Source organism: Catharus ustulatus, chromosome 3 (genome assembly GCF_009819885.2).
Source record: "Catharus ustulatus isolate bCatUst1 chromosome 3, bCatUst1.pri.v2, whole genome shotgun sequence".
Lineage (NCBI taxonomy): Eukaryota > Metazoa > Chordata > Aves > Passeriformes > Turdidae > Catharus > Catharus ustulatus.
In genome coordinates, this window is record NC_046223.1 from 31,390,855 (window position 1) to 31,416,879 (window position 26,025).

General features: G+C 34.4%; 1 protein-coding gene across 3 annotated transcripts in view; it reads left to right on the top strand.

The window, feature by feature from the left end:
• Positions 1-26,025, top strand: part of KIF6 (kinesin family member 6) — a 155,761-nt gene that overhangs the window by 55,019 nt on the left and 74,717 nt on the right. For all 3 annotated transcript variants that reach the window (XM_033055553.1, XM_033055554.1, XM_033055556.1), the window contains 3 exons: positions 9,672-9,777; positions 11,485-11,611; positions 13,598-13,810. In XM_033055553.1, coding sequence (XP_032911444.1) covers positions 9,672-9,777; positions 11,485-11,611; positions 13,598-13,810 — 446 coding nt within the window. The remainder of the gene's footprint in view (positions 1-9,671; positions 9,778-11,484; positions 11,612-13,597; positions 13,811-26,025) is intronic.

Genomic DNA, 26,025 nt, shown 5'->3' on the forward strand with positions numbered 1-26,025 from the left:
ACCTTGCCTTTTGTCAACACAGCTTTGCAGCCCATAGATCTGTGTAGACGTTAACAGATTGACTGGCATGAGTTGTGTAGGCAATATTCAAGAGAAAACGAACTACCTTAGATATAAAGTAATCTTAAAATTAACTGCTAGTAGTCTCACATTAACTGCTTGCTTAGAAGCCTCATTTAGAATGCTATTAAATCAATGTAATTTTGCAGAGGATGTTTTGTCTCCTACAGGTTATGAAAACTGTAACAACAGCACAGAAAGTTCAGATTCCTAATGCATGCACGTAAGCTACATGCTTAATATGCAAATAATTTTCTATGATCCTACTTTTTGTTCCAGGGCCCCTGAAAGTAGGGGGAAAATAATCTTATTTAAACTGATCATCTTTTGCATTGAAACTATTCAGAGATAATAAACTGTAAAGTTCTTTTCAAAGCATAGCAAGTTTGTTTCAGCATAGGAGTGGGAGTGAGGTAGACAATTTACTATGTCCTGTTTTTTAGTGTTCAAAAAATATACCAGTCATCTAATGTTATATGATTTCAACAATAGTAGTGAAATAAACTCATATTAGTGAGGTGTATGGGGAAAACACAACATAGCTTCATTATTTATTTGATTTTTTTATATGTTTGAAAAAAATCTTGGAGCCAATTTTCAAGTGTATATGACCAAAAGTGATCATAGAAGCATTTTGAATCTCACTGAAATTCATTGAATATTTGGTCCTCTGAGTTCCTCTGAAAATACCACTAAAAATTTGTTTGAATATTTGGCACTTTAAATGCTTTTCTTTTCTTTTCTTTTCTTTTCTTTTCTTTTCTTTTCTTTTCTTTTCTTTTCTTTTCTTTTCTTTTCTTTTCTTTTCTTTTTTCTTTTCTTTTCTTTTCTTTTCTTTTCTTTTCTTTTCTTTTCTTTTCTTTTCTTTTCTTTTCCTTTTCTTTTCTTTTCTTTTTTTCTTTTCTTTTCTTTTCCTTTTCTTTTTCTTTTCTTTTCTTTTCTTTTCTTTTCTTTTCTTTTCTTTTCTTTTCTTTTCTTTTCTTTTCTTTTCTTTTCTTTTCTTTTCTTTTCTTTTCTTTTCTTTTCTTTTTCTGCTTATATATCTAATTAATTACCTGTAAGTGATACTTCACAGATTTTTTTAAAACTACTTCTGTCTTCTATACTGTAGGATTATCTTGGTGTTCATCCATAGGAGTAGAAAGTACTTTGGCCTCTTCAAATTGTTGTTATGCTTGTTCAATGTAGCTTCATTTTATTTCAAGTCCTTCTGACTTTGCAGATAGTTTGATTTTTCAAATTTTGATAAACTAAAGGTTTTGTCTTGCTACTTTTGCATATACTCCAGTGATTAAAACTACTGTTATGGCCACAAGTATTAGCTGGCAGTAAGTAGCATTCCTTTCTGTGTACGCTTTTGGGTTGTTTTTTACAAAGTGCTGTTGAAGAAGGAAATAATCTACTCAGCAAGCTACTTGACATGTTTCTTCTCTGAAAAAAAAAATTGCATGTGTAGAATACAGGCAGTAGACACCTATTCCACTCATAAACCAGTCTTAGGTTTTTCATTATCTAGTCCAAATCACCCCTTTTCTTACTGATACAAAGATTTATTGCTGTGTGCATTTCATAATTGAAATGCATGATTTTCAACTGTGTAGAAACTCATCTTACATCTGTTTGCCACATGGTAGGCATCTAATTCAGATGAATCTCCTGTAATATGTACTTGTTAGAGCACTGTATAGATATTTTTTTAAAACTGTAAAAAATCTTCCAGACTGTAGAAATGTAAGACACTCAGAAACTTACTGCTCTTACTACCCTGGTCTAGAGACACCAAATCAATGCAACCTATACCAGGGCTATGATAATGAAACTATTCTTTGAAATATCTACTGAAGGGATTGTACAAAGGCTTATGTAACTACTTCCATTATTCGTTACCTTAATTATTATCATTTCATGCAGGAGTTAACACACTTTTGTTGAATGAGAGGTTAAGCAATTATTTCTGGATGCATAATACAGCATTATCCTCTATAAATGTCAGCTATGCTGTCATGTGCACTACCTGTCATTAATGTATAACAGTTCTTCTTAGGGCAAGCTGGATGCATTCTGTGTACTTTTGCCTTCTGTCATTTCATTCACAAAAATGCCTGGAAATTGCTTTCCTTTTTTCTCTTATCTTCCATAGCATTATTCATAAAATCCACTGCTTTGAATCTCCACGGTCTTCCCAAACTTATGCACACTTGAAGCTAACTTAGCTTCAAGTTACCTGTTCTTAAATGTAATAATCATTCTTCTTTCACTATCATGCATTTTTTAGATCAATGGATTCATAAAATTTGTAGAGATGTGGAGTTCCTATTTAAACAATATAGACATAATCATTAAACTCAATGATAATTTTTGGAATGAATATATTTTAAAACAAATTATTACCAATTATATTACCAATAGGAAAATTATTGCAAAGTCAAGGTCAACAAACTTGTTGAATTAAAAGGATCTCTCTGATTACCACACGTTCTTCATTAGCTGCCTTATTAGCAGCCTATTTTTCATAAACTTGGATTTTTGCTTGTGACAGAGTTCACAGCTGACACACAAAATGAATTGTTATTTAAGTGAACTTAATTTTGATACATAACATACAATGTTAGTGATCAGGGGTTAAAAGGCAAGTTCTCTCAGAAATGAATCATAGCACATAAAGCAAGGTCAAAACAAGTCCTTCCAAATCTGTGTTTTGAGACTGTGCATCCTGCAAGCTATTGAGAGCTCCAAACTTTAAAAACATACTCAGTTGGCTGGGAGTGCTTTTCTGATGCATTTCAGCTGTGTAATTTGTATTCTGGTTCAGCCAAACAAATGACTGATTCAGAAGCAGATATTTTTAAAAAATATAGGTGCTTGTTATTTAATGAATGGATAAAAGTAAAGTAGTACAGTACTCAGTTAATCATTCTGCAGTTGTGCTATCAGAAAAACTGTGTGGAATCTGAAGTAATGTGGGTAGAAAGGTTTTGTGATTTATGTGTGGTCTAAACAGTAAGCAGTCTTCATTACTGAAGAATTTCTGAAGGGTGGAAAGTAACAGAAAAGAAATAAAGTTGATAATGTAAAAGCTGTCTCTAAGCTGCAGTAGAATGCGTGGTTACATTATTTGCAAAAGAAAAGATATAAAGGGGGAAAGGCTGGACCAAGAACTGATTTACAGTCACTAATGAAAGACTACTGTTAGTTTAACACGTTTCCATCCCAACTGTTTACGACTGTTCTACTGTGAGTTTTCTTCGAAGCTTCAGCATAAGGACTTGTACTTGACACTGCTTGTGGTTTCACATTCGGGTATCATGATTCAAACCTGCCTGGATCAACACTGTAATACCTTTGTTTTTGTCCTATATTAATATGTAAAAAGGTCACTATCAAAATTAGTTTTAAATTAATCTTGGAAATCATTTATTACTGGTCCCTTGACCATTGACTTAAAAACTTTTGTATGTGAGTAATCTTTTGTTCACTTTGTGGTTTTGTTGTTTGTTTTTTTTCCCATGATGAGCACTGGGGAAGAAAGCCCCATGTTTTGTTTACTGCTGTTTTTTACAGAAAATGGGTCTCTGTTTAATACTTCCATATTCTCCAGCCTTTGGAGAATTTCTATTGGGAAATCTATTTTTTTTCTGATACAGTAGAGTTCTGGCAATAGGCTTCAGCACACCCTTGCTCTTATTAGTGCAAGTTTGGCCTGCTGTTCTCACGGCAGAACCTTGCAGTAGTAGAACAGTAGAGTAACATAAATCTTTTTGATTCTTCTTTTACTTTAATAGCATTAAATAATATTTATTGCTCTGTAATTTACCTTGCAACATACAAGACAAAAGAGAAAAAAGATAATAACTTTGGATGTCCATGAGTTAGAAGAGACATCTTCATATAATACTTACTTTCCTGTCATGTAAAATTAACTGTGATCATCCACGTTCGTTTTGCTTAGCACAAATTCTGCATGAAACTATTATTGAGAGCCATAATAAGCTAAAATTAGTGAAGAATACAGCATCTGGCTTGCTAATATTATCAACTACAACAAATGAAAGAGTATTAGTTCTATATTTGTTTATACACAAAAGTAGAGTTTTTAGGATTTCTAAAATATACTTTTCGGTTTGGGGATTTTTTTAAATACTAGTTTAATATTTTCAGTGCTTTTATCTTGTGGCTAGGTACTTCTGTTTCAGAAAATTGGAGCCTTTTCTGATGTAACTTACCAGCATAACAAAATTCTCTCAAATTTAAATAAATTGAATTGACCGTTTTATTTTAGAAGAGTACCAAATTCTGAAATACATGTATATACAACATGTCTCCACTGCAGCAGTTAAGTGTGACTAGTAAGCAATTCAGTAATTTTCAGTTCAGTGCTTGTACCTAGTTCCATAAATAGGTTTCCATTGAATTTCACTTAATTAAACAGCTTCAATCGTCGCTTATTCTTATTAAGCTGACTTTCAAATTAGAGCAGTGTGAATTCTTAGAGCTAAGTATTTTTGTAAGGGTCTCTCCAGTGTGAAATTCCTGGTGTTGATCTTCAGATGATAGTACGAAGAGCATCTCTTTATCTCAGTGACAGGAGTGACAGGAATTTGTTACAAGGTTTTTGGTGTCATTTCATGTCTTTGACTTGATTATCTTGAATTTTAATTTTCGTTGGGGCATTTATTCTATTCTAGAATAGTTTTATTCTTTTTGCTACCTTGCAAAGTTAATTTTTAAAGTTATAACAGAGAAATAGATTGTCAGAACAGGAATTTATTTCTTCTGCAGTTCATCTCTCATATAACAGGGAGGTCCAGGACTGTTGTAGTGCTAGTCTTCAAAAATGCAGTCAAGAAAGGAAAACATAATATAATATTGTAAGTGGCAGTGTTCACATATATTCAATATTATGGAAAGTGGTTTTGGTATGTTTATTAGTTGATTTTTTTTCTTCTTCTTGATTCTAACTGGTTTTCATTATATGTATTTGGACCAAAAATGCATTTGGACTTGTTTTTCCTTCCCCCTACTTTATGAGTTACCTTGACATTCTCAGTCATGTTGTAGAACCTATGTATATGATTCTTCTTAATTATTTTCCCATTGAATTTTGGCAATTTGTGTAATGGGGAAATTAATTAATGGGCTGTTTGTGGGAGAAGAAAAGTTCAGTCACATACTTAGAAAATTTTCATACATGCTATATATTCTATGCCCAGCATGCTCTTTCCTTCAGCATATTCATAATCAAAATGCCCTTCTTTTTACAGTTGTATTTCCTAATTTCTGTTTTGAGAGTACATGTTGACCATCATTCTCGGCATAATAGCATAAGTAAATAAACGGATTAATTGTTCAGGTCTTTTTGAAAGAAACTCTAGTTCACAGCTCTTACAAAAAATAGGACGTACTGACTGACTAGGTGTATGGTGTCAGGGCTGAGCCACATTAGATGACTAAAAATGCTCTCTTTCCTATGCCTTTTTGTTATTCTCCTATGCCTGAGACGAAAAAAACCGTTGAAAAGTCCTTTAGAAAAAGAACATTTAATTTTTCTTCATGATTTCATATTACCTTCATTCTTCCACATACCCATGCCTCTGAATAGGCCAGTAAAAAAAGATTTGCTAGAAAGTTCTCTGGACTTCTTGTTATCTATGAGTTTCTTGCTACTCTTGAACAGCTAGACCCTACTTTGTTCAGTGTTGGGGTGTTTAATCTGTATTTCTGATTCAATTCTTGCTGACATATTTTCTAACAAAAGTCTTTGGTCTCAGAAAAACAGTTTTATATACATTCTCCTAGTAGAAACTAAGAATCAAACATAAGTGACTATCTCAGAATATGCTAGTATTGCTGAAGAGAGTGATATTATCCATCTCGTAAAAGTAACAGAATTAAAAACGCAAGCTATTTTGGCTCTTGTTTATTTCCAAAAAGGTTTTTATCACTGTCTCTCCGTTGGAGGATGACTACGACCTGTGCGTTGTTTTGACCAGAAAGAATGTGTTGGAATTGTAACTGTAGGTGCCCCAAATCTTTTACAACCCTATTTTATATAATTCTGTGCTCTAGTTTTCATCTATTCCATCTATTTAATTTTATGGGGTTTTTAGAGATAAATAGTAAACTGATTTAGTCAGGAATATGAAAAGTAAAAGGATATTAATCTTGAAAATTCTATTGTCATTTGTTTCTATGCCACCTAGCAAACAGCAAAAACAGCAAATTAGCAAAATACTAATATATATTAGTAAAAAAGTAAATGTACAGTCTGTACTTTTTTTAATTGTTATTCTCATCTGTATTTTTTCCCTTGACTTGTGAGTCTTTATTGTCTCCTTGATTAATCTTGTGAATGTTTCTGAAAATGAAGTAACATTGTATTTTTTTAATTTGTAAAACTGAAGTTCTAAACTGCATAAAATCATACGTTATTCTGACAGTCTTTGAGCTGCTAAATCACTTAAATGAAAGATGGTTCTGTTTATAAAGATCTACTCATTGAGAAGAGAATCTTCAAGTTGCCTCTGTATCGCACTGTTTAGTTTGTACCTTTGTTTAGTGCTTCAATTTTCTGGAAGAACTCCCAGAATATCCAGCATGATACCAGACTCTATGCTTATTTCAGAAAGAGTTTTGGAATTTTTTACATGGAAACCTAAAAGACTGAGGGAGGCAGTGATTTCTTTTGCTAGTATTCATGGAGACTTGCATGGGTGGGTTTTTTTTCATTTTTTTATTTTTATTTTATGCATAGACTTGGATGTTCTGTTCCTTTTCTTATTCTCATTCTTAAAGATGAAATATTGAAGATTCACCTAAAAATACACTGATGATATAGGGTTTCCTAGAACTGGGAAAGAGGCTGAATTGTTTTATAACCAGATTTAGTGTGATATTTCAGGCTTGACTCAGCCTTTTGGTGCTCAGATCTCTTTTGGCTGCTATGTACTACTTGGAAATCAAAAAACTAATTGGACTACTGTGTTTTTTCAAGTATTCAAAACAATTAACATAAGAGAGAGGAAACAGCAGTTTATATCTATAACTACAACTTGTCAAATTTGTTACACTTAGCAAATGAAACTTGACTCTTGACTGGAATAATAATTTTTAAAAATAGAGCGTAACATTTCAGGAAGTACATATTCTTTATCTTTCTCTTGAAATATTTTCACATAATGATAATTGTAATTATGCAAGTTAGTGCATTTTTTTTATCAATTCCCATAACCTAAATCTGTTGTAATCTGAGTATGGGTAAACCCCTGGAAACCAGATAATTTGAAAGGTTAAAACATCTCCTCCATAATTTCTAGTTCAAGATAAAGGCCCATTTTTATAGATGACTTCATATAGTCAGTCTAGACAATCTAATTATAAAAAAAAATTTTTATTCGTTTCCTCTTACTGAAACCAATAAGGTGCTTAAGATAGTGACAAATACTTTGACCTAAGATAGTGACTTGCTGTGTCTGTGTAATCACAATCATTTTTGCATTAATAGTATAAATGCCTGTCTTTTCCCAGTGCTTGCACAAATGCCTGCCTCTATGGATGAAGGATTCATTCTCCTGCTCTTTGGGCTTAGTATGTCTGCAGAGACTATGACTAACTGTACTATTGGCTTCTGTTCTGTTGTACTCTTAATGCTGTAAAAAAATCCCATAGCAATAAGTAAAATTTTTTTTTTCTTTTGCTGAGTAAATTTTGTTGTCTCTTCAGTTGAGAAGCAAGTCAATGCCGATAATACTTCTGAAATTAATATTTTTCTTTAAATATCCTCTCCTTGAAGCTCTTCACATGTACAGCTCACATTGACTTCAGGGAATAGGCTATAAATTCATAAGTTGTGAATTTTGGACATTCAATGAGTGAAATAGAGAACATATATGTCTCTTGTTATTTAACTGAAATTATGAAAATGGGAAAGCAAAGTTTGTCTGAAATAAGCCAACTTGTTTCCTTTTTCTTCTGAGTATTGCCACTTTGCTATCTCTAGAGGAGATAAATACCAAAACTTTGTTAGGTTTTCCAATTTTCAATCCAGTCTTGCAGCTACTGATTTTCAGATATTTATCTCTTGAAAACAATGTTGGGATATTTTTATGATTATCATGTATCTTATTGTTTCACTATCCAGCAGGGATTTCCTATTACTGTAATATAAAGAATTTCAGTGAGAGAAATCTTCAGAAGCAGGGAAATACAGAAAACATACTCTAAGGTCAGCTTTGGATGCTGTGATATTATAATGCCTAAAATATTTCCATGTAGTTACAACAAAGTGATTCTGATAATAAAATGGCAATATGATTCCCAGTCCTGTAACTGTAGAGGATAAATTACTATGAAGTGATGTTCAGAAGGCTTGCATATTAAGTGGGGAGCTGAGCAAAACTAGTCCAAAAGAAACAAAGAGATGAAGTCTTGTTCTTTTCAGTTGGGCACTTGATGCAGCTACCTTCGATTCCCTGGGTCAGGCTCAGAACTTAATTTCATCTTCTGAGGATGGTAACTTAAATAAGCATTTTAAACTATAAAATTATGCTTTACAGGGCTTATGTCTGTCATTTTTGCCCACCATTTGCCTATTAAATAATTAAAATAGCATCTGTCAAGAAGTAGTAAGCCATAAATCTGAACCCAGTTGATGGAGTTTGAAATTGCACTTGCAGTTTCCCAGAAATATTCCTTAGTAAGTGGGTTAAAAGTCTAGTTTTGGCTTAGAAATCTTCTTCCCTTTGTCTTGAGAATGAACTGCAATGCATCCTGAGATACAAGACCTGTACAGATGGTGACAGCATGTAAGAGGAAGTCTGGTTCTATCTGTATAGATGTGACATCCAACCTAGAACACCGTGTATTATGCCTACATAGGTTTCTGGTCTGATAATTTAAATTTGATTTTAAAAAATAAAGAGGGTGCTTCTCTGTCCCAGATTGTCTCATGAAGACCAAATTACTGAAATAATTGTTTCTCCCTAAGGAATATTTGGTCAGTTGTTTGTAAAGAACACACTGCAAGTGATTAAAATGCTAATTACATTTCACTCCTCAGAGGAAGAGCAGTAGATCTTTGAGAAGTGTATAAATATCTGCATTAAAATATAGTTTACCTCACTTGGTGAATGGAGTAGGTAATTTATGCATGAAAGCTGTGGTATCTGCTGACTGTTGTAATAGAAAAAGAAGTAGACTTTCCTATTGCACAAATAATCGTATACAATAACAAATCCTATGCCCAAAACCTTTTAAAATCTAGTCTTCTGAGAGAGCAGGTTTTAAATCTTTTCAATTATGAGATAACAAAAGAGCAAAAGGTTACAAAATAAATGAGACAAAGAAAAGATTACTTCTTAGATGCTTTTAGTTTCAGAACTATTCCTTAGCAAGTGCCAGTATGTTCAGATATGCAGTTGTAGAATCTTCAGGATCAAATCCAGATTTCATTAATCAGAACAAAAGTACTTTTCAAATACACAGACATTGAAGAAAAATAGCCTATTAATATCAGGCAGCTTGGTACATTTTGTATTGTATTTGACATGCCACTTTGCAAAGTTGTCTACTTGTTTGTGAAATTTTTTTCTTCTCTTAAAAAATGTTATTTCCAGGTTGGATGAGTTAATTGAAACATTTCTCAAAGATAATGATCCTGACAGCTCTCTGGATGTTGGTGCTGATATGCGCAAGATCAAGTATTGCTTCATCCATATGAAGGTATTTTTTTAAAATGGAGATGAAAGTGCAGCTGGCACTCTGAAAATAACTTGGAGATATTCATGGTTGAAAAGTGTTAAAAGAAATGCAGTGCAGTTGAGAGGTACTGGAAAAGGGTAAAACAATTAAACTTCAAAGTACAGTAATTGCACAATTATAAACCGCACCATTTTGACTAAAATTTTGCTTCCACCCCGGAAATGCGGCTTACATTCAGGAGCAGCTAATATGTGAAAAATTTTCTGAAATTTCCAACCCCGGAAGTGCAGTCAAGGTGCCGAGCCGAGCACCTGCCAGTAAAACCTGAAATTAAGTGATTGTTACAAATTGGTTACTCTCTTGCATGGCGGGTGCAGGCGGGCTCTGTGCCGGCAACGCGGGGAGGGGAGGCAGGGGACTCCCTCCTTTAGGCAGCGCAGCACAGGGGAGAGGCAGGGGGCTCTGTGTTGCCATCCTCGTGGCCCGGGGCAGAGGCGGGGAGCTCCATGCTGCCATCCCCGTGACTCGGGGGGGAGGGGAGGCTCCCACCCCCGCCTGTCTCCGCCGCGGGAGTCAGGGGGACTCCGTCCCCTCCTACTGCTGCCGCTGCGGGAGCCGACGGGCTCCATCCCCGCCAGCCGCCACTGCCACAATGCCGGTGGGCTCTGTCCCCACCTGCCACCACGGGGCAGTGCCGGGCCGGGCTGACCGAGCCCGGTGGCAGTGGCAGCCGGCCCCGAGCAGCCCTGTCGAGCGGCAGTGCTGAGCTGGGCCACCCAATCCCGTCGGCAGCCCAGAGTGGGCCAAGCCTGCGCAGCCCGAGCTGAGCCAATAAACCCCACGATCCCGCAATTCTGTTACTACTTGACAACTTTGTTGCACACGGGTCCTCGCTGCGAATGACAGAGCGGCTTATAATCAGGTGCGACTTATTTATGGACAAAGGACGAAATGTTGCCGACACCCAGAGATGTGGCTTATAGTCAGTGCGGCTTGTAATCGTGAAATTACTGTACATGGAGGACTCGTAGAAAATTTAAATTTAGCTGGGAAAATTCAGCAGCATTTTGAGGAAACATCAGCAAGGATCCCAACATGCAGTAAACTGTAGTAGAGCACTGGAAGTTACTGTAATTAAGATAAGTTTTTGTTATATGGATAAATGTTCCCATCTGTATTTCCAGCATTACTGAGGCTTTATTTTGAACAATTTACATTGAAGGTGGTAAAAATGTAGATTAAAAACACTATATCCCTTTATCTGTTACACTAATTCTTCTGATGGTTTTGCAAGACATTCTGAATCATTGAGAAAACAAGATACACTTGGAAACTGTGAAATTATAGAAGATAATGATTTTCTGTATTTTGGGATATAGTTTTTCCAATGTAATAGTGTATACATTTCTGATCTTAATTTATTGTCCTTAAATAATTAGTTTTTAATTATATTTTTAATACTGAAAGTTCTGTGATACTAGAAAACACTGAAGTTCATTTGTGGAAAAAGTAAAATAAACTACACTCTTACTACAAAGATTAAAAAATTCAATTTGTTTCATACTTGATACAATGGATATAATTCAACAGTCAACTGTGGCATGATTTCATGCTGCCAAGAGTACAGAAAGGTTTTACCTTTCTTATTATAGTTAGACTCTCTCAGAATAGAATACAGACCTGGAGAGAAGGTTAAAGGGGTGTGCTTTTTTTTGTTTCTCCTAATAGCAAATTATAAATCATCCAATGACTTCAGATAAAAAACTGCTCTCACAAGACATCTCTGAAGAAAAAAACAGTAATGAAGAACTGGAAAAACTGAAAGGAGTTCTGCAACAAAGAGACAATGAAATCAGTATCCTTTGTGGGGAAACAAGTATTATTTGGGTTTGAGATGATCTGACTTACAACCATCTTTCTTTGTGTGAGAGGCTGTACTGTGTTAAAGGAAATATTCAATTCCCAGCTTTTATGTGACAGGACTTCTGCTTTGCACCTGTTTCTCTTTCCATTTTTATCAAAAGCAAAATCCTGGATCCAAGCACCACTTAGCTTTAGAATGGTCCAGCCACTAACCCAATATTGTGGATCAGGCCCATCTAAAAGATACTCCTCAAGCAAATTAAACTAATTTTTAGAAGGGGGAAACTCTGATGCTGTATAAAGACCAATCTATTACCTTACAAAGAATAGAATTTCCTGTATGTGTTATTTTTAGCCAAATGAATTGTGGCTTTGGGGACTACTGGGCAATTTGCCCTTAGAACAAATATAAAACTTGTACTTTTTACATTTAAATGTACAGCTTTTTGCCCATAAGAGTGCTAAACTGCTCAGACGTGCTTTGTCCGTTTCACTGGCTCACAGGAAACACGAGTAGCTGCACTGCAGCACGGTGGGTGGGAGATATTTTAAGCAGGTTGACAGACCTGTGGGCAAACCACAACCACTGTGACCTCAGCTTTGTGTCTGCAGAGGGGAAAGTTTGTAATACAGCCAAGAAATTAAAATGTGGGGTTGCTAGAATGTAAAGGTAACAGGGTTTTTTTCACAGTTATTAGTAAAGAGAAAAACTCAGTTGCATTCTTTGTGTTCAACAATTCCAGCTCAATTTTATATGTCAAATGACAATGGCATTTTTCATTGGGCTATAGTATGCTACCTGTCTGAACTGAGGTGGCAAGAAAGCTTCCCTATTTCTGCTCTGTCACAGATGATACAATTTTGTTTTTCTAGGATGCAGTTTCAGATAAATTTAGCTAAAACACTGACGCATTCCTATCAAAAAATTCTTCCATTTTTAAAATGTAAATTTTAATATCTAAATTCCCAGAAACATTTCCTTCTGAAATAAATTATTTCATTAGTATGAGATAAAAAACAAGTGATCACTAACAAATCCACTTGTGCTCAACAGATTTATACATCTTTGCTCACAGAAGTAAAAGGAGGAAACTCATGTAAATACATGTTAAATAGAAAGAATATAGGAAGACTTTGAAGACAAGACTGATTTAGGGAGTCTGCAATGGCTAATTGACTGTATATCATTGCTAAAACATTAATAACATGTCTAATGTGATGAAGTGGTGGGAAGTGTGGAAGCTGTTGGATAAACTATGAGTTCCTTCTTGCCTGCAGTATCTAGAAGATATAAAAACTGAATTGGAAAGGGTTTTATTGTTATTAATAATATTAATAATAATATTCCCCAAAGACTACTTAGATTGTCTGCTGTTCATTAAGAAGATTAATTAGGATTAAAAAAGAATAGCATGTAAAAATCATATCTCAGGGACTAATTGAATGTATGCAGGATTTCCATTATACATCCTCTATAAACTGTTAGGCAACATATATTTATATCTAATATATTTCCAGTAAATTCACAGTGTTTCAGACTCTTTCTGAATTTTAGTAAAGCTTTTGTGAAAAGTTTATAGATGGGAAACACTTGCAAGGTTACCTGTAAATTAAGTGGGTTTATTCTTTTGTTTGCAAGTCTTTTTTTTATTACAGAATTTAAAAAAAAAAGGGACTATCACAATGGCAATAAGATCCTGTTTGTCTATAAATACTTTTATCAGGAGTTGATTGAATGGGATCAGCAATTGTCATCAATGTGTGACTTTGTTATTGTTTTAGTAAGAATTAAACTGCTGTTTTGAAAAAAAGATAGATGAAAATAATTGCAAAGAATGTGCTCAACTTTAATTTCACATTCACACATGTGCTTCCATAGTGTGAATTGTTTCACTTTGAAAAAAAAAGTGATTATGGACAAACAATGATGATTGTTGCTTTTAAAACAATTTCATGATTTCCTTAATATATCTTGCAGATATTCTGGTAACTATGCTAAAAAAAGAAAAAAAGAAAGCACGAGATGCTCTTTCCCAGCTTAATGCCACCTCTGCTGGTTCTAAGGTCTTGGAGCAGTCTCCTTCCATGAGCTTGGAAGAAAGTCAGAGTCCATCTAGATGTTTTAGTCTGAAAGAGGCAAAAGTTTTCAGCTCTTCTGTTCCCAGACTACCTTTTCTTTCCAGAGCAACAGGTTAGTGTAATTAATTAAGTGAACAGTTATTGGATTAATCCAATATTATTTACAGTATATCCTTCAAATGTAAACCAAAACAAAGCAGTTTATTTTCAGTACCAGTCGTATTGTGCTAACTCTTTATCTATAAATGCAGTGTTTTAAATTTAAATTTAAATAAGTGTTTTAAAACTTATGCAAATACTCTGTTGAACAGCTCTATGAAACCATTGTATGAATTCAGTTGCAAGCCCTTGATTCTTTCAGTAAATTCACAGTAAAAAATGGGGGTTTGAGCATAATTCATTAAGAAAGATAAGGAAATAATATTTTCCCCTGGAAGATCCATTTAAATTTATCCTGATACTACAGGATTTAAGTTCATGTTTAAATCACTGTAGAAGCAACTCAAACAAATGAAATAATATTGACCAGTTATGGATTGCATAAGTAGGGCAGTTTTTATAGTGGTAATTTGAAAAGGGTTAAGTGTTGAGCATTACCATTCTCTTTCCTTATATCATTTGAGCTGGTTATTTATGAAAAGTGAGCAACAGTATTCTTGCAAGTTGTTCATTTCAAAGTCCACATTAAAAACATTTCCAATAACTGTAGATAGATTTTTCTTGCATGGTTTCATGTTTTCTTCATTTTCTAGTTGAATTGTTCAAATAAAAACATTTTTTGGTGTCAGCAGATTCTAGAAATGCATATGTTTTTGTTAGTAAAGAACATGCATCATCTTAGATTATCACAGATGACTACTGCATATTCATGTTTTATATTTCTGTATACTTTTTATGCATTTTGGGGGCAGCTAGCTGAAAGAAGTTTTCAATGTGAAACTCAGACATGGCAGCTGGCAAGTAGAAACTTATATTTTGCTAAAGTACTCATGGGAATGGAGTTCTTAAACTTTTTTTTGTTGCTAATTATCCTCTAGAATTGCATTGTAGTTGATCTTGTCAATTGTCACACTTGTTATTTTGTTTCAGTTGCTCAGATACTGAGGAATTACCTTTGTCTTCTACTTTTCCTATTTACTATGCTTCTTCTCATTTTATAGGAAGAATTTATTTGCTTTGGTGTCACATTAGTATAAAGTAAATATAATCTTGTTCTTGTAATATAAAGCTTTCATTACCTCCAAAATATGCTAGCAAATAATAGCTATATTTTATCAACAAATAGCTAGTATAATTACCCCTTTTATACAGTGCCACTTATTCTTCAGTCTTTAAAAAATACCCTCATAAGCATTAGCAAAACCTTAGTATTCATCAATGCATTCCCTTTTCTAAAACATTTGTGGGGTTATGTTCATTATGTTCTTATGAGTTTTCTTTGAAAGAAAGTAGGAACCAGCATGTCAGCTAAAATTGACTGAATTGTAGAACTGGTTTACTGCCTGCACTCTGTACTGGCAAGGCCAGGTTGGATGGGGCCCTGAGCAGCTGGTCTAGTGGAAGATGTCCCTGCTCTTGGCTGCGGGGTTGGAACTTGATCATCTTCAGGGTCCTTTCCAACCCAAAAATATTTTGTGTTCCTTTGCTAAGTTTGGATGAGGCATCATTCTCACTCGAGTCCAGAGCCTCATTTTTCATCTATTGAAAGCCTGAAAATGATGTTTATCATTATAAAATTATCCACTCATTTCAAAATACATCTGAACCGTATACATATATATGCCATTTTTTCTATTGGCTTTAAGAATTCACTAAAGATTGCGAAAGGGTTTGGGCCTGAGCCAAACTCCCAGAAAGAAGCTTTAGTGTAGTATTAAAACTATTCTTCATCATTTAAACCCTTTGCATACTTTACATCATTTGTGAAAATTTCAATTTACAGCATAAAGGCTATATGGCATGTTAACTACTTGAAGAACCTATCTCTCTTTAATTCTGTATTCTCAAACTTGCCATCAGCCTGATTTAATGCAATATAATGTGGTATTTCTATTGTCTTTAATATGTTTTCCATATCACTATCTCATTTCCTTATCCTGAAAATTAAAGTAGGAAATCAAAAGAAAGCATGGAAAAATACTTAGTTTAACAAAATAGTTGTTGGAATGTTTATCTAATAATTTGGGTTTTTAAAAAAAAATATTTAGAACTATTTGTTTATTTTGTAGTTGATTTATTGTGTAGCTTTAATATTTAGTTGCCCAGAAACAGATATTTGCCATTTGGTGATAGAAGATATGATAATATTCTTAACACTTTTTCCCATATTATCTAGAACCATATCTACACTGAAAGGTATGTATAACCATGTTTCTTGTCTACTTTAAGTAGGAGAAAGGCAGTCATAATATTTCACTGCTGAGCTTGATGTAATAATCTGTGATAACAGGAAATTTGTCTTCATCTCATCACAGCAGTAAAACAATTCCTGGTCCAAATTTGCCCCACAACAGGCTGACTTTGGAGGTAAATGAGTAGTGACTTCTACAGTGGTAAATGTTTTACAGGTACAGCTGTAATTTATCTCTTTTTAAGTCCACCCTGCATTGAATATGCATAGTCTTTTCAAAAGAAACTGCATGAACATAATATATCTTCAAAGGTTTGACATATGGTAATATTTATCTTCATGTACATTCTGCCTTTTCTCCACCATGTGTATGCCTGGAACTCTAAACAGAAGCCTTTAATGTCTGTACAGACTCCAGGATTAACAAGACCTAAGATTTGATTTCCAAGTAGATTTTTGGGCACCATTATATAATATTATCGCTGATAGTGCTAAGTTATAATGAGCTTATTCCATAGAATCATGGAGTGTTTGTGGGTTATGTAAGACTCCTTAAGAATCATCTAGCTTCAAACTCCCTGCCACAGACAGGAATGCCACTTGTTGGTCCAGGTTTCTCAGGGCCCCACCCAAGCTGGCCTTGAACACTTCCAGTGATGGGGCATCCACAGCCTCTCTGGGCAACCTGTTGCAGTGCCTCACCACGCTCTGAGTAAAGAATTTCTTCTTAACATCTATTCTAAACACACTGCCTTTCAGTTTAAATTGCCCTTTAGCCTATCACTATCTGTCCATATAAAAAGTTCCTCTCCCTCCTTTTTATAAGCCCCTTTAGCTAATGGAAGGACACAATGAGATCTCCCTGGATCCTTCTCTTCTCCATGCTGAGCAACCATAGCTCTCTTTGCCTGTGTCTGATTTAATGTTGAAAGGTACTTTTTGTGAACAGGTATGTCCTTAGCTGCTTGTTTGAGTATCATATTTGAAATAATGTCACTAGTAAAATATTGTTGAATATGAGGTTTCATATCACTGGAGACCTAGCTAAGAACAGCTGAAATTGGACATGTGGACCGTTGTGTTTTGTATTGTGCTTTTTCCAGTTTATATCAGTCTATATCAGGCTGTTGTTCTTGATAGCCACAGCAGAGGAGTATGCAAATGTAGTGTCCTAGTAATGCCCTGCCTTTTCCTGCTGGTATTGGCTTACATAACATTGAATTTTACATTAGTTGAACATGTTACCAGTTTATATGCTGTCAGATTTCTTTTTCTTGAATCCCAAAAGACTTCTTTTAGGAAGGAGTGGTAGGTAGGCAGGCTTCCTGGAAGCAGTGAAAGGTTGCCTGCTGCTGTCATTTTGTCAAGTCAGATGGCATAAAACAGTGAATTTACATTGAACAGACTAGAGCTTGTTATCATAGTCCAAGTGTCGCACCACTGAAAGGGGATAACTTGCCTTTAAATACCCATCTTCCATCACAGAGAGCTGTAAATTATAAATCCATAACTATCTGAGGGAGAGTGAGCAAAATAGTCTAACATAGCAGCCGTTGTTATTGCATCATAATATCTTTCATGAATCTGAAACAGACATAACTGACTGTGGATTTAAATTATGTTTCAGATGAACATTCCAGAAAATGCAAAGATAAGTTATTGGCATAATAACCTAAGCTTTACAAATTCTTCAAGAATTTGGCTTTTAATATAATAATTTAGTTCATAATAAGGTATCTACTGCAGCTTTAATTGTGTTAATAATTCATACCTTCTAGAGGTATAATTGTAGAAGTACATATAATCTTTCTTAGGAGTTGAGTCAATAATAAATTAGTCATTTCAGGATAAATCAGAGAATAAATGAATGTAGCAAAACAAGAAAAAAATCAGACTTTATCAGACAGTAGAGTGATAAATATTGTGTTGTATTTTACTTTTATTGCATTATATCACTTCTGTACAGAGAAGTCTTATTTTGAAATTGGTCTCTGATTTCAAAGACTTCCACTTGCCTCTTAGGATAATTCTGTCAGCATAAAAGGCGTATGATACTGTTTTTCCTCCTGCTAGATTTGTTTTTCTTCTGAAATATAAACAGTTTGGTTACTAGAAAACAGTGTGACTATTATGGCATTTAAAGAATACAATAAATCTTTGTAAGAGGTTCAAATGGTTGTATATGATGATGGATTTGAGCGTGATTATTTTTGCCTTCACAAGATTTTGTTACAATCATGTTGACCAGTTTGAGCCATTTCCATTTTCTTTCATTGAGAAGTTGTGAAGTATTTACCTCCTATGTATCCCATTCATGATCTAAGATCAGTTTTTGCTTAATACTTTGCAACCACCTTTATAAAAAAGTATTTCTGCTGAAGTGCTGACAAGCTGGTTGTGAAATGGAAGGTGAGAGATGGTTTTTATAAACAGATGATGCTTATCAATAGCATGAAGGTAGTGGTGATAAAACACATACTGCTCATTTCTGAAAGCTAAATATTTTTGTCTTGTATAAAGACATTTTAAAATATTTATCTTGTCTGTTTTATATATTTATGTAATAATTTGGGGAAATAATTCCTTCTGTTGCTGGAAACCCACAGAAAGCTTCCTAATGGAAAGGACTGATTGAGATTTTTCATCATAATCTCTTCTATGTCTTTCAGTTCAGAAAAAAAGATAGGTCTCAAACCTTCAGAAAAATTAAATGCTTAGCAAAGCCATATGTTTCTTGGAGTATTTTCTGTGTCCAGTAGTGCTTTCAGATATCTGGGCACAGAGTCTTGGCACTGTTCTCATGACAGATCTTTTGTTAACAAACACATGTAGTTATTTTATTGCTATTTGGCCAATAAAAGAGCTCACTGGTGCATTTAGGGCACTGTTCAGAATTACTGTTGGTCTTTCTCATTAGTCAGAAAAGAAAGTATGTTCTACATTTTCTGTTAAAGGTCCAGGAAAAAGTATATATTCTGTTTGCTCTCCAGCTGAACTTTTACCAGCTCCTAGTAAGATGTAGTGCATATTTCATTGCTACTGTCAAATCTTTGTAAAGACTACTTTAAAAAAGATGTGTTGTTTTGCTAATTTCTTAAGCATTAATGTTTTCTATAATGTAGAGAGATTATTTGCTACAATATATTTTTCATTATTGCTATGTTTAAGGACCAAGCAGGAAGTATAAGACTTCACTGCTTGATTTAGTTATTTTAAAACACTTTCAAAATAAATTCAGCAAATGTTAACAGCCAGTGTGAACTTTTGAGCAATTCTATTGAACTTACTTTTGATAAGCTTAACAAAGTTGATTTCTGGTATTTCAAGTAACCTGATAGAGAATGTATTGCTAGGGGTCCATTTTATGTCAGAAGTATGAATGGCTGCCTATCACCAGTGAGACACATTTCTAGCCTGTAGTTGTGGAAATTTATTACTTTGTCATGTGTTGTTATACATTTTGGAATCTCTTTTTGTCTTAAAGACCACAGTTTTATTCCCTTTTTTAATCTTGTGACATGAACAAAAAGTAAAAATTAAAACTCAATGTGGTTTCTAAAAGATAATTACCCCCTTTAAATGCACACTGATTGCAACAAAAACCAAGCAGACTAACTCTGTGAACTTATAGGAGACTCAACTATCTTCTGAGGTTTGCTCTTTTGTTGTTTTTTGGGGTTTTTTTCCAAAATGTGTTCTTCTATCTGTAGTGCTTTTAGGAGCTTTATTTTGTTGGAATTCACTGTGACTTGCCCATGGAGATTAGTCAAAGAACTGAACTCACTGAGATTAGTGAACTACAAAAAAGACTGTGTTGAGAAGTTTGAGGCTCCAGAAACATCTCTGTAAGGAAGAACAGATCATAATTCTTTGCAACAAATAAATATAATTACATGTTATAGGATATAAAGTGAGCTCTTGCAATTGATATTCAGTGATAAAACCCTGCATGTTACAATTTCTGTCATTTTAACTAAGTGTTTATAAATATGAACATAGGGTTATTTTTAGAAGATGAAGCCCAGATTGTCCTCTTTGGAGCTTAGTCCCCATTTACAACTTCAAAGGCAAATTTTGTAACTTGTAAGGATTTAATAAAAATGAGGAGCAGATCATTACAGTACTTTCACTAATTTTTCAGAGACACTGTAACTTACTTATATATTGAAAATGTTGTTATGTAAAACAATTTACTACTTCCATCAACAACTTTTTCCTTCTCCACATTTATTTGGTTTTACAAAACATCTCTGTTTTTTCTAAGATTCTCATCATGTTGTTCTTTCCACTTCTCAAGTGGGAATCTCTTCTGATGTAGAACGTATGTTTGGAAGCTTGTTAAAGATGCTTTTGGCAAATTTTACTGCCTTCCTCTTGAGTCATTTTAGATGGGGAAAGTTTCCAGTATTTTTATGCTAGTTTACTGTTCTCTTATCCAGATTAGTCTGCTAAGTGTAACTTAGTGTTCCTTGGAACTTCTCTGCTATTGCAAATCTTTTTGGCTTCCTATTTCATTAGCCATATTTTGGCTGTCCAAAAATACTAATAGATTCTTCAAACTAACTCCTTAAAGTTATTTTGGGGGTTTTTTCGGTGGCTAAAGCTCTTCAACTCTTGATATTTTACAGGTAAAATATGCTTCCGAAGGTTTCTGCATGCTTGAAGGGTGATAAAATTCCTTTATATATTGACTGTTGGGTTTGGCAAATACCTCTTTAAAACTTCTTCCATATTGTTGTTGTTATGAATGCCAGTCCCAAGAGACTACAGTTCCTTTTAACAGAGCCACTACCATGAACATTATGTATACATATGGGTAATCTAAATACTAGAAAGCTCTTCTATTGCCTTAAACTTTAGATATTTCTATACAGACATTACTAATTTGGCTAAATGATACAAGGGTCTGGAGTTCTGTCTTTCTTTTGTTTGTGTATCTAACCTAAAAAATTTATTTTTTCATTCTGTTCCTAGCAGAAACAGATATTCTCTTGAGACTCTAGTCTCAGCATATTTGAATATAAAAAATATATAAATATATAATTTCCAAATTATTGGAAATACTCCACAAATCCTTACCTTTTTTCCTGATATTTGCAGGTCGTTTAAGCAGGTTACGTTTCATACAAATGTTTCAGGCCAATTTCATGCTTCTGTTCCTGCATGATTTTTCCATTGAAATTTTGTATGCCTGTTTGCTTCAGTGACAATTGGCTCTCAAGTTTCCAATGCTTTTGTTGAAAAAATCATTGCACAATTCGCTTACATCAAAGATGCATCATCTTTTTACAGTTTTAACTCTAAAATATCCATTTAGTAACTGTGCCTTTGATTCAATAATTTTCAGCCCTGCTATAAGTTTAGAAGAACACATTCAAAAGAAAAACATTATGTTCACAGGTCATGTTGCATCTAGGTTGATTTGAGAAAAATTAGGCCATTATTGACATCTGTGTGAAAGAAAAGAGTAACCACATAAATGGAAATAAGCTAACAACTAGAGATGGAGTCATACTTGATTTTCTGCACTTATACACTAAGTTTGGTAGATTTTACTTCTAGGTCAGGTAAAAGCTCCTACTGATTTTCATTGCAGGGTCTTGCAAATCTTTGGCTGAGATGATCTTCTGTAACCATCTACCAAGCTACACTGAAAATAGTCTTTGATGTTTTTGTTCACAGTCAGGTAGCAGCTGGTCAAAGACTTCCTAAAGTTAAGGCAATTTTGGCATTTGAAATGATTGCACAATTATGCCAAGAACTGAAGTTGTTCTTTGTAAACCTGTGCATATCAAAGATCCTTGACATGTAGGTAATTATGGCCATTTTCCTGTAGCAGAAGTTATGTGACTGAAGAAATTATTTAACATTTGTAAGCATTTAGCAGTAATTCCAGCTCTTCTTCAAATCGTTTGTATCTCACTTGAATGCAGTAAATGGCGAAGCTGGGCATGACAAAGTTCTGTCTACTTTTGTGCTCTGTTACAGTGCACTCATGTTTAATCTTCCCTCCCTTAATAGTTTCTCTGTTTTCCATTTCTCCTGGTAGCATTCTACCTAGAGGTGAGTCATTTGGTAATGATTGAGCAAAACATTTGCTGAAAGATTTTGTTGTTGTTGTTGTTGCTGTTGGTAATGATACAATACTAAATACTCACAGAAATAGCCCTATCATACTGTGAGCCCCTACCTGATTTTCAGCATACTTTTACTAAACCCTCATTCAAATAAAATGAAATGTCATCCTTTATTGTTTCCTAATCATCAGACAAGTGTCCAATAATTTTTAACCAACATTCACAGTCTTTTATTTTATTCTGTCTTGAGAGTAATTATCTTAAGGCTTTTCTATTTTCATGGCCCCGGAACTGCTGCTCTGTGTTCATATTACTTAACTTGTTTACAATTACTATCCTAGCTATTGTAATGTGTATTGTAACCTTATAATTCCTTAAAATAAAGATCATCCCAGAAAAAACATGCTGAAGTTCAGGTCTAGGCAAAATGAATATAGATATGTAATCTCAAAATCAGCTACTGTTAATACCAGCTGCTGTGTTTGAAGGCTTCTACAATTTATTTTATTATGCATGTTATAATGTCACTATTGCTTTCTGCTGCCATTTTAGGCTTTCTACTACCTAGATATAAAAGCCTTTGAGAACATCTCAGTTTATTATGCTGGAAGTCACAATAAACTTTCCCAAAAATCTAAATGGAGAGATTAATTTCTTTAATATTTGTATTATGTATTTGAAGGACAAGTCTTACGAGGAGAGGCTGAGGGTTCTGAGGTTGTTCACCGTGATGAAAAGGAGATGCAGGGTGGACTTTATTGCTCTCACCAACTACTTGAAAAGAGGTTGTAATGAGATGAGGCTCAACCTATTCTACCAGGTAAAAAGTGACAAGACAAGAGGAAATGGCCTCAAGTTGTGGCAGCAGAGGTTTAGAATGGATATTAGGAAAAATTTTACTCATAAAGGGTTGTCGAGCATAGGAACAGGCTGGCCAGAGGAGTGGTGAAGTCACCATCCCTGGAAGTGTTCAAAAAATGTGTGGATACAGCAGTTGGATACGGTTTGGTGGTGAACATGGTGGTGATACTGGGTTGACAGTTGAACTTAGAGATCTTGATCTTCGACTTAGATGAACTTAGAGATCTTTTCCAGCCTTAACAATTCTATGTATCTGTGATTTACACTCTGTTTTAGGAAGACACTGGTATTTTTTCCCTTATTCTTCAAAAGAAATCAAACCAGTTTCTCCATATATATGTCTCAATAATATAGAGAATACAAAGAGTACATGTTCCTGTGTCACTGCCAAAACAAACAGCAGCACCACCTTCTGGGCATAAAAGTGTTGGAAATATCTGCCTCTGTTCCAAAGCCAGATAATTTGCGGGAGGCTAAAAACCCTGCATAAACTTCTGATTGATAACTTGTGGTTCAGTTTGGTCTTTTTTCTTGATGTCTGATACTTAGTGTTTAGATGAAGTGCAAAAGCACAAGATTTAATATTTCTTCCTGGTTTTACTTGCTGTCATAATTCTCTATATGTATGTGACCAATTTCCTTCTGGTTTCTGATGTGTCATATGCATATTTAAAATTATAAGTATTGAGACATTTATAGCTCAATCTTTCACATGTTTGTTTTCTGGGCACAACAACTTGGGTTGATGCTGAAAGAGGGTAACTTAAGGTAAATAATCTCCAACTCTTGGGAATCCCAAGTTTGGGGACATAGCCTGTAAAGCTAAGTTAATCAGAAAAAAGATGAGTGATTAGAAAAATAGGTCCAAGACAGTCATGAGTTTCATTGAATCGTTGCATGATCAAGCAGAATTTATTGTCAGAGCTTCTGTAAACAACTAATGATGTTTTGATCTCTGCAGAAGTACATGTAGGAATGTTGTTAGTTCCCTGTGATGTCAGTTGGACCTAATCATATGTTGAACACACATGTAATGTTTTGATACTCTGTGAATTAGAACTTTAATCTATTTATTCTTGCTGTTTGAAGGTTAAGTCCAGAGAATTTTTTCCCTTGTCTGACTTCTTTTGTAAATTTTCCCAGGTTGCTATCATGTGTTTTCTTAGGTATGACTTTGAGTGATTTAATGGTAAATAAAAATGGATGTAAAACTTAAGGTATTTTTCAAAGTTAAAAAAAAAACCAATAACCAAAAAAACCCCAAAAAAACACAAGCAAACCAAAATAACAACAACAACAAAAAAACAACAACAAAAAACACCCTGATAGGGATTTCTGAACCTTAAGATTGCCTGGAATGGATTTCAGCTGTACTTTGAAATGTGGCCTGTTAGATTTTGATTAAAAATTTTGACAAATGCTTCTTTGAGATTGGGATGTTAATGAGGATTAACATATCCACTTCAATCCACAAAATTGTTGTGCAACACTATGGGACAATGGGAAGAACTTATCAGAATGTACATTACCATTCTTGAGCAGAAAGTTTACTTGTTGTTTATAATACAACTTTGCAATATCTTAGACTCCAATAAATAGTCATGTTTTAATCTGTGACTGACAAGCACTGAATGAATAAATCTTTTTCCAAATAAATTATTTTGCTACACTCCTCCAGGCATTTGTTGCCCTAGGTTTGATTCCTGCAGTGTACTCTGTGTAGAACTACAAATTTAAACTGATTTGAAATTGAATTTGGTATAAAAAGTATCTGCTTGTCTATTACATAGAAATTATCTCTGCATATACGTAATAGCACAGTTCTACAGTATTTCTCAAATTAAGCCTTTGACCTAGAAATGTCAGTCATTTGGGACCTGCCTTGTTAAGAAACCCTGCTAGAAGTTGCATCTATTACAAAAGGGAAGATATGTGGTCAGGCCATTGTTTCAGAAATGTCTTCACTGTTGGCAACCTCATGAGGTGCCCCAGAGTTTTCTTGTTTTCCACACTGTTACAAGTCTGATTTTCTCCAGATTTTTAAGTAGAAGGAATAGATTGCAGGATGCCAGCCATGAGAGATGTACATTTTTATATTCTTATGGCTGAACTTGTTAACTGTATCTCTTAATACTAAATTATGAATTTATATTTAGTGGAAGAAAGATTGGGTAAATAGAGTCATGTCTTGAATTTTTTATATTTTTTGAGTATAATAACTTTAATGCTGGTTTGAAAATTTCTCTGAATATGTCTAAAACAGTGGAGGGGGACTCAGGAAGAAGAAAAAATCCGTCTTTTATTCTCATTTACACTCTCTTTCTGGGCGTTTTTAATTCAAATGTCAGGAATCTTTTTGATCTGTTTAATGGAATAAATTAGGAGACCATGTGCTGGTTAAAATTGCAAATGTGTTTCTGAATACTACTTTTGTCTTTCTTGTGAAAATACTGCAGCTGCCAGTAAACTGTAGTAGGAGTACAGTGGAAGCAATTGATACTACAATAGTTATTGTACCTCACACTTGACTGTCTAAACTCTGGGAGGAGAAAATTGATTTGGAAGGGGCAAAAAGGAAAGGGCAGGTATGGATTGGAGTTCCAATAGGGTAGGAAAGAAGGAAAATATTTGTGGCTTAGGATGTGTTCCTAATGAAGCTGTGAATGAGATCAGAAATGAGAAATTGAACCGAAGAGAGTTATTGAAGGGAAAATGGCTAGAGAGACAAGACAGCAATAGGTGTTTTGAAATTACACATGGAATAAAATGAAAACAATAGTTGAGAAGTGGCTGCTTGTTATGCTTAATTTACCTGTTGCACCCAAAAAGAACTGAAGAGTCAAAGACAGGGGCCTCAGAGGAGTCACATTTTAGATTTAACAGGGCTTCCTTGGATTTGGAGTGCTGTAGGAAGAAGAGATACTGTTTTAAACTGATACATATATAATTATTACCCCTCTGGTAAATTTGTTAGTCTTTAAGATTAAGAGATTGTTCTGGAGTCAAAGCAACAAGATTATTAGCAGGTTTGGGTTTTTT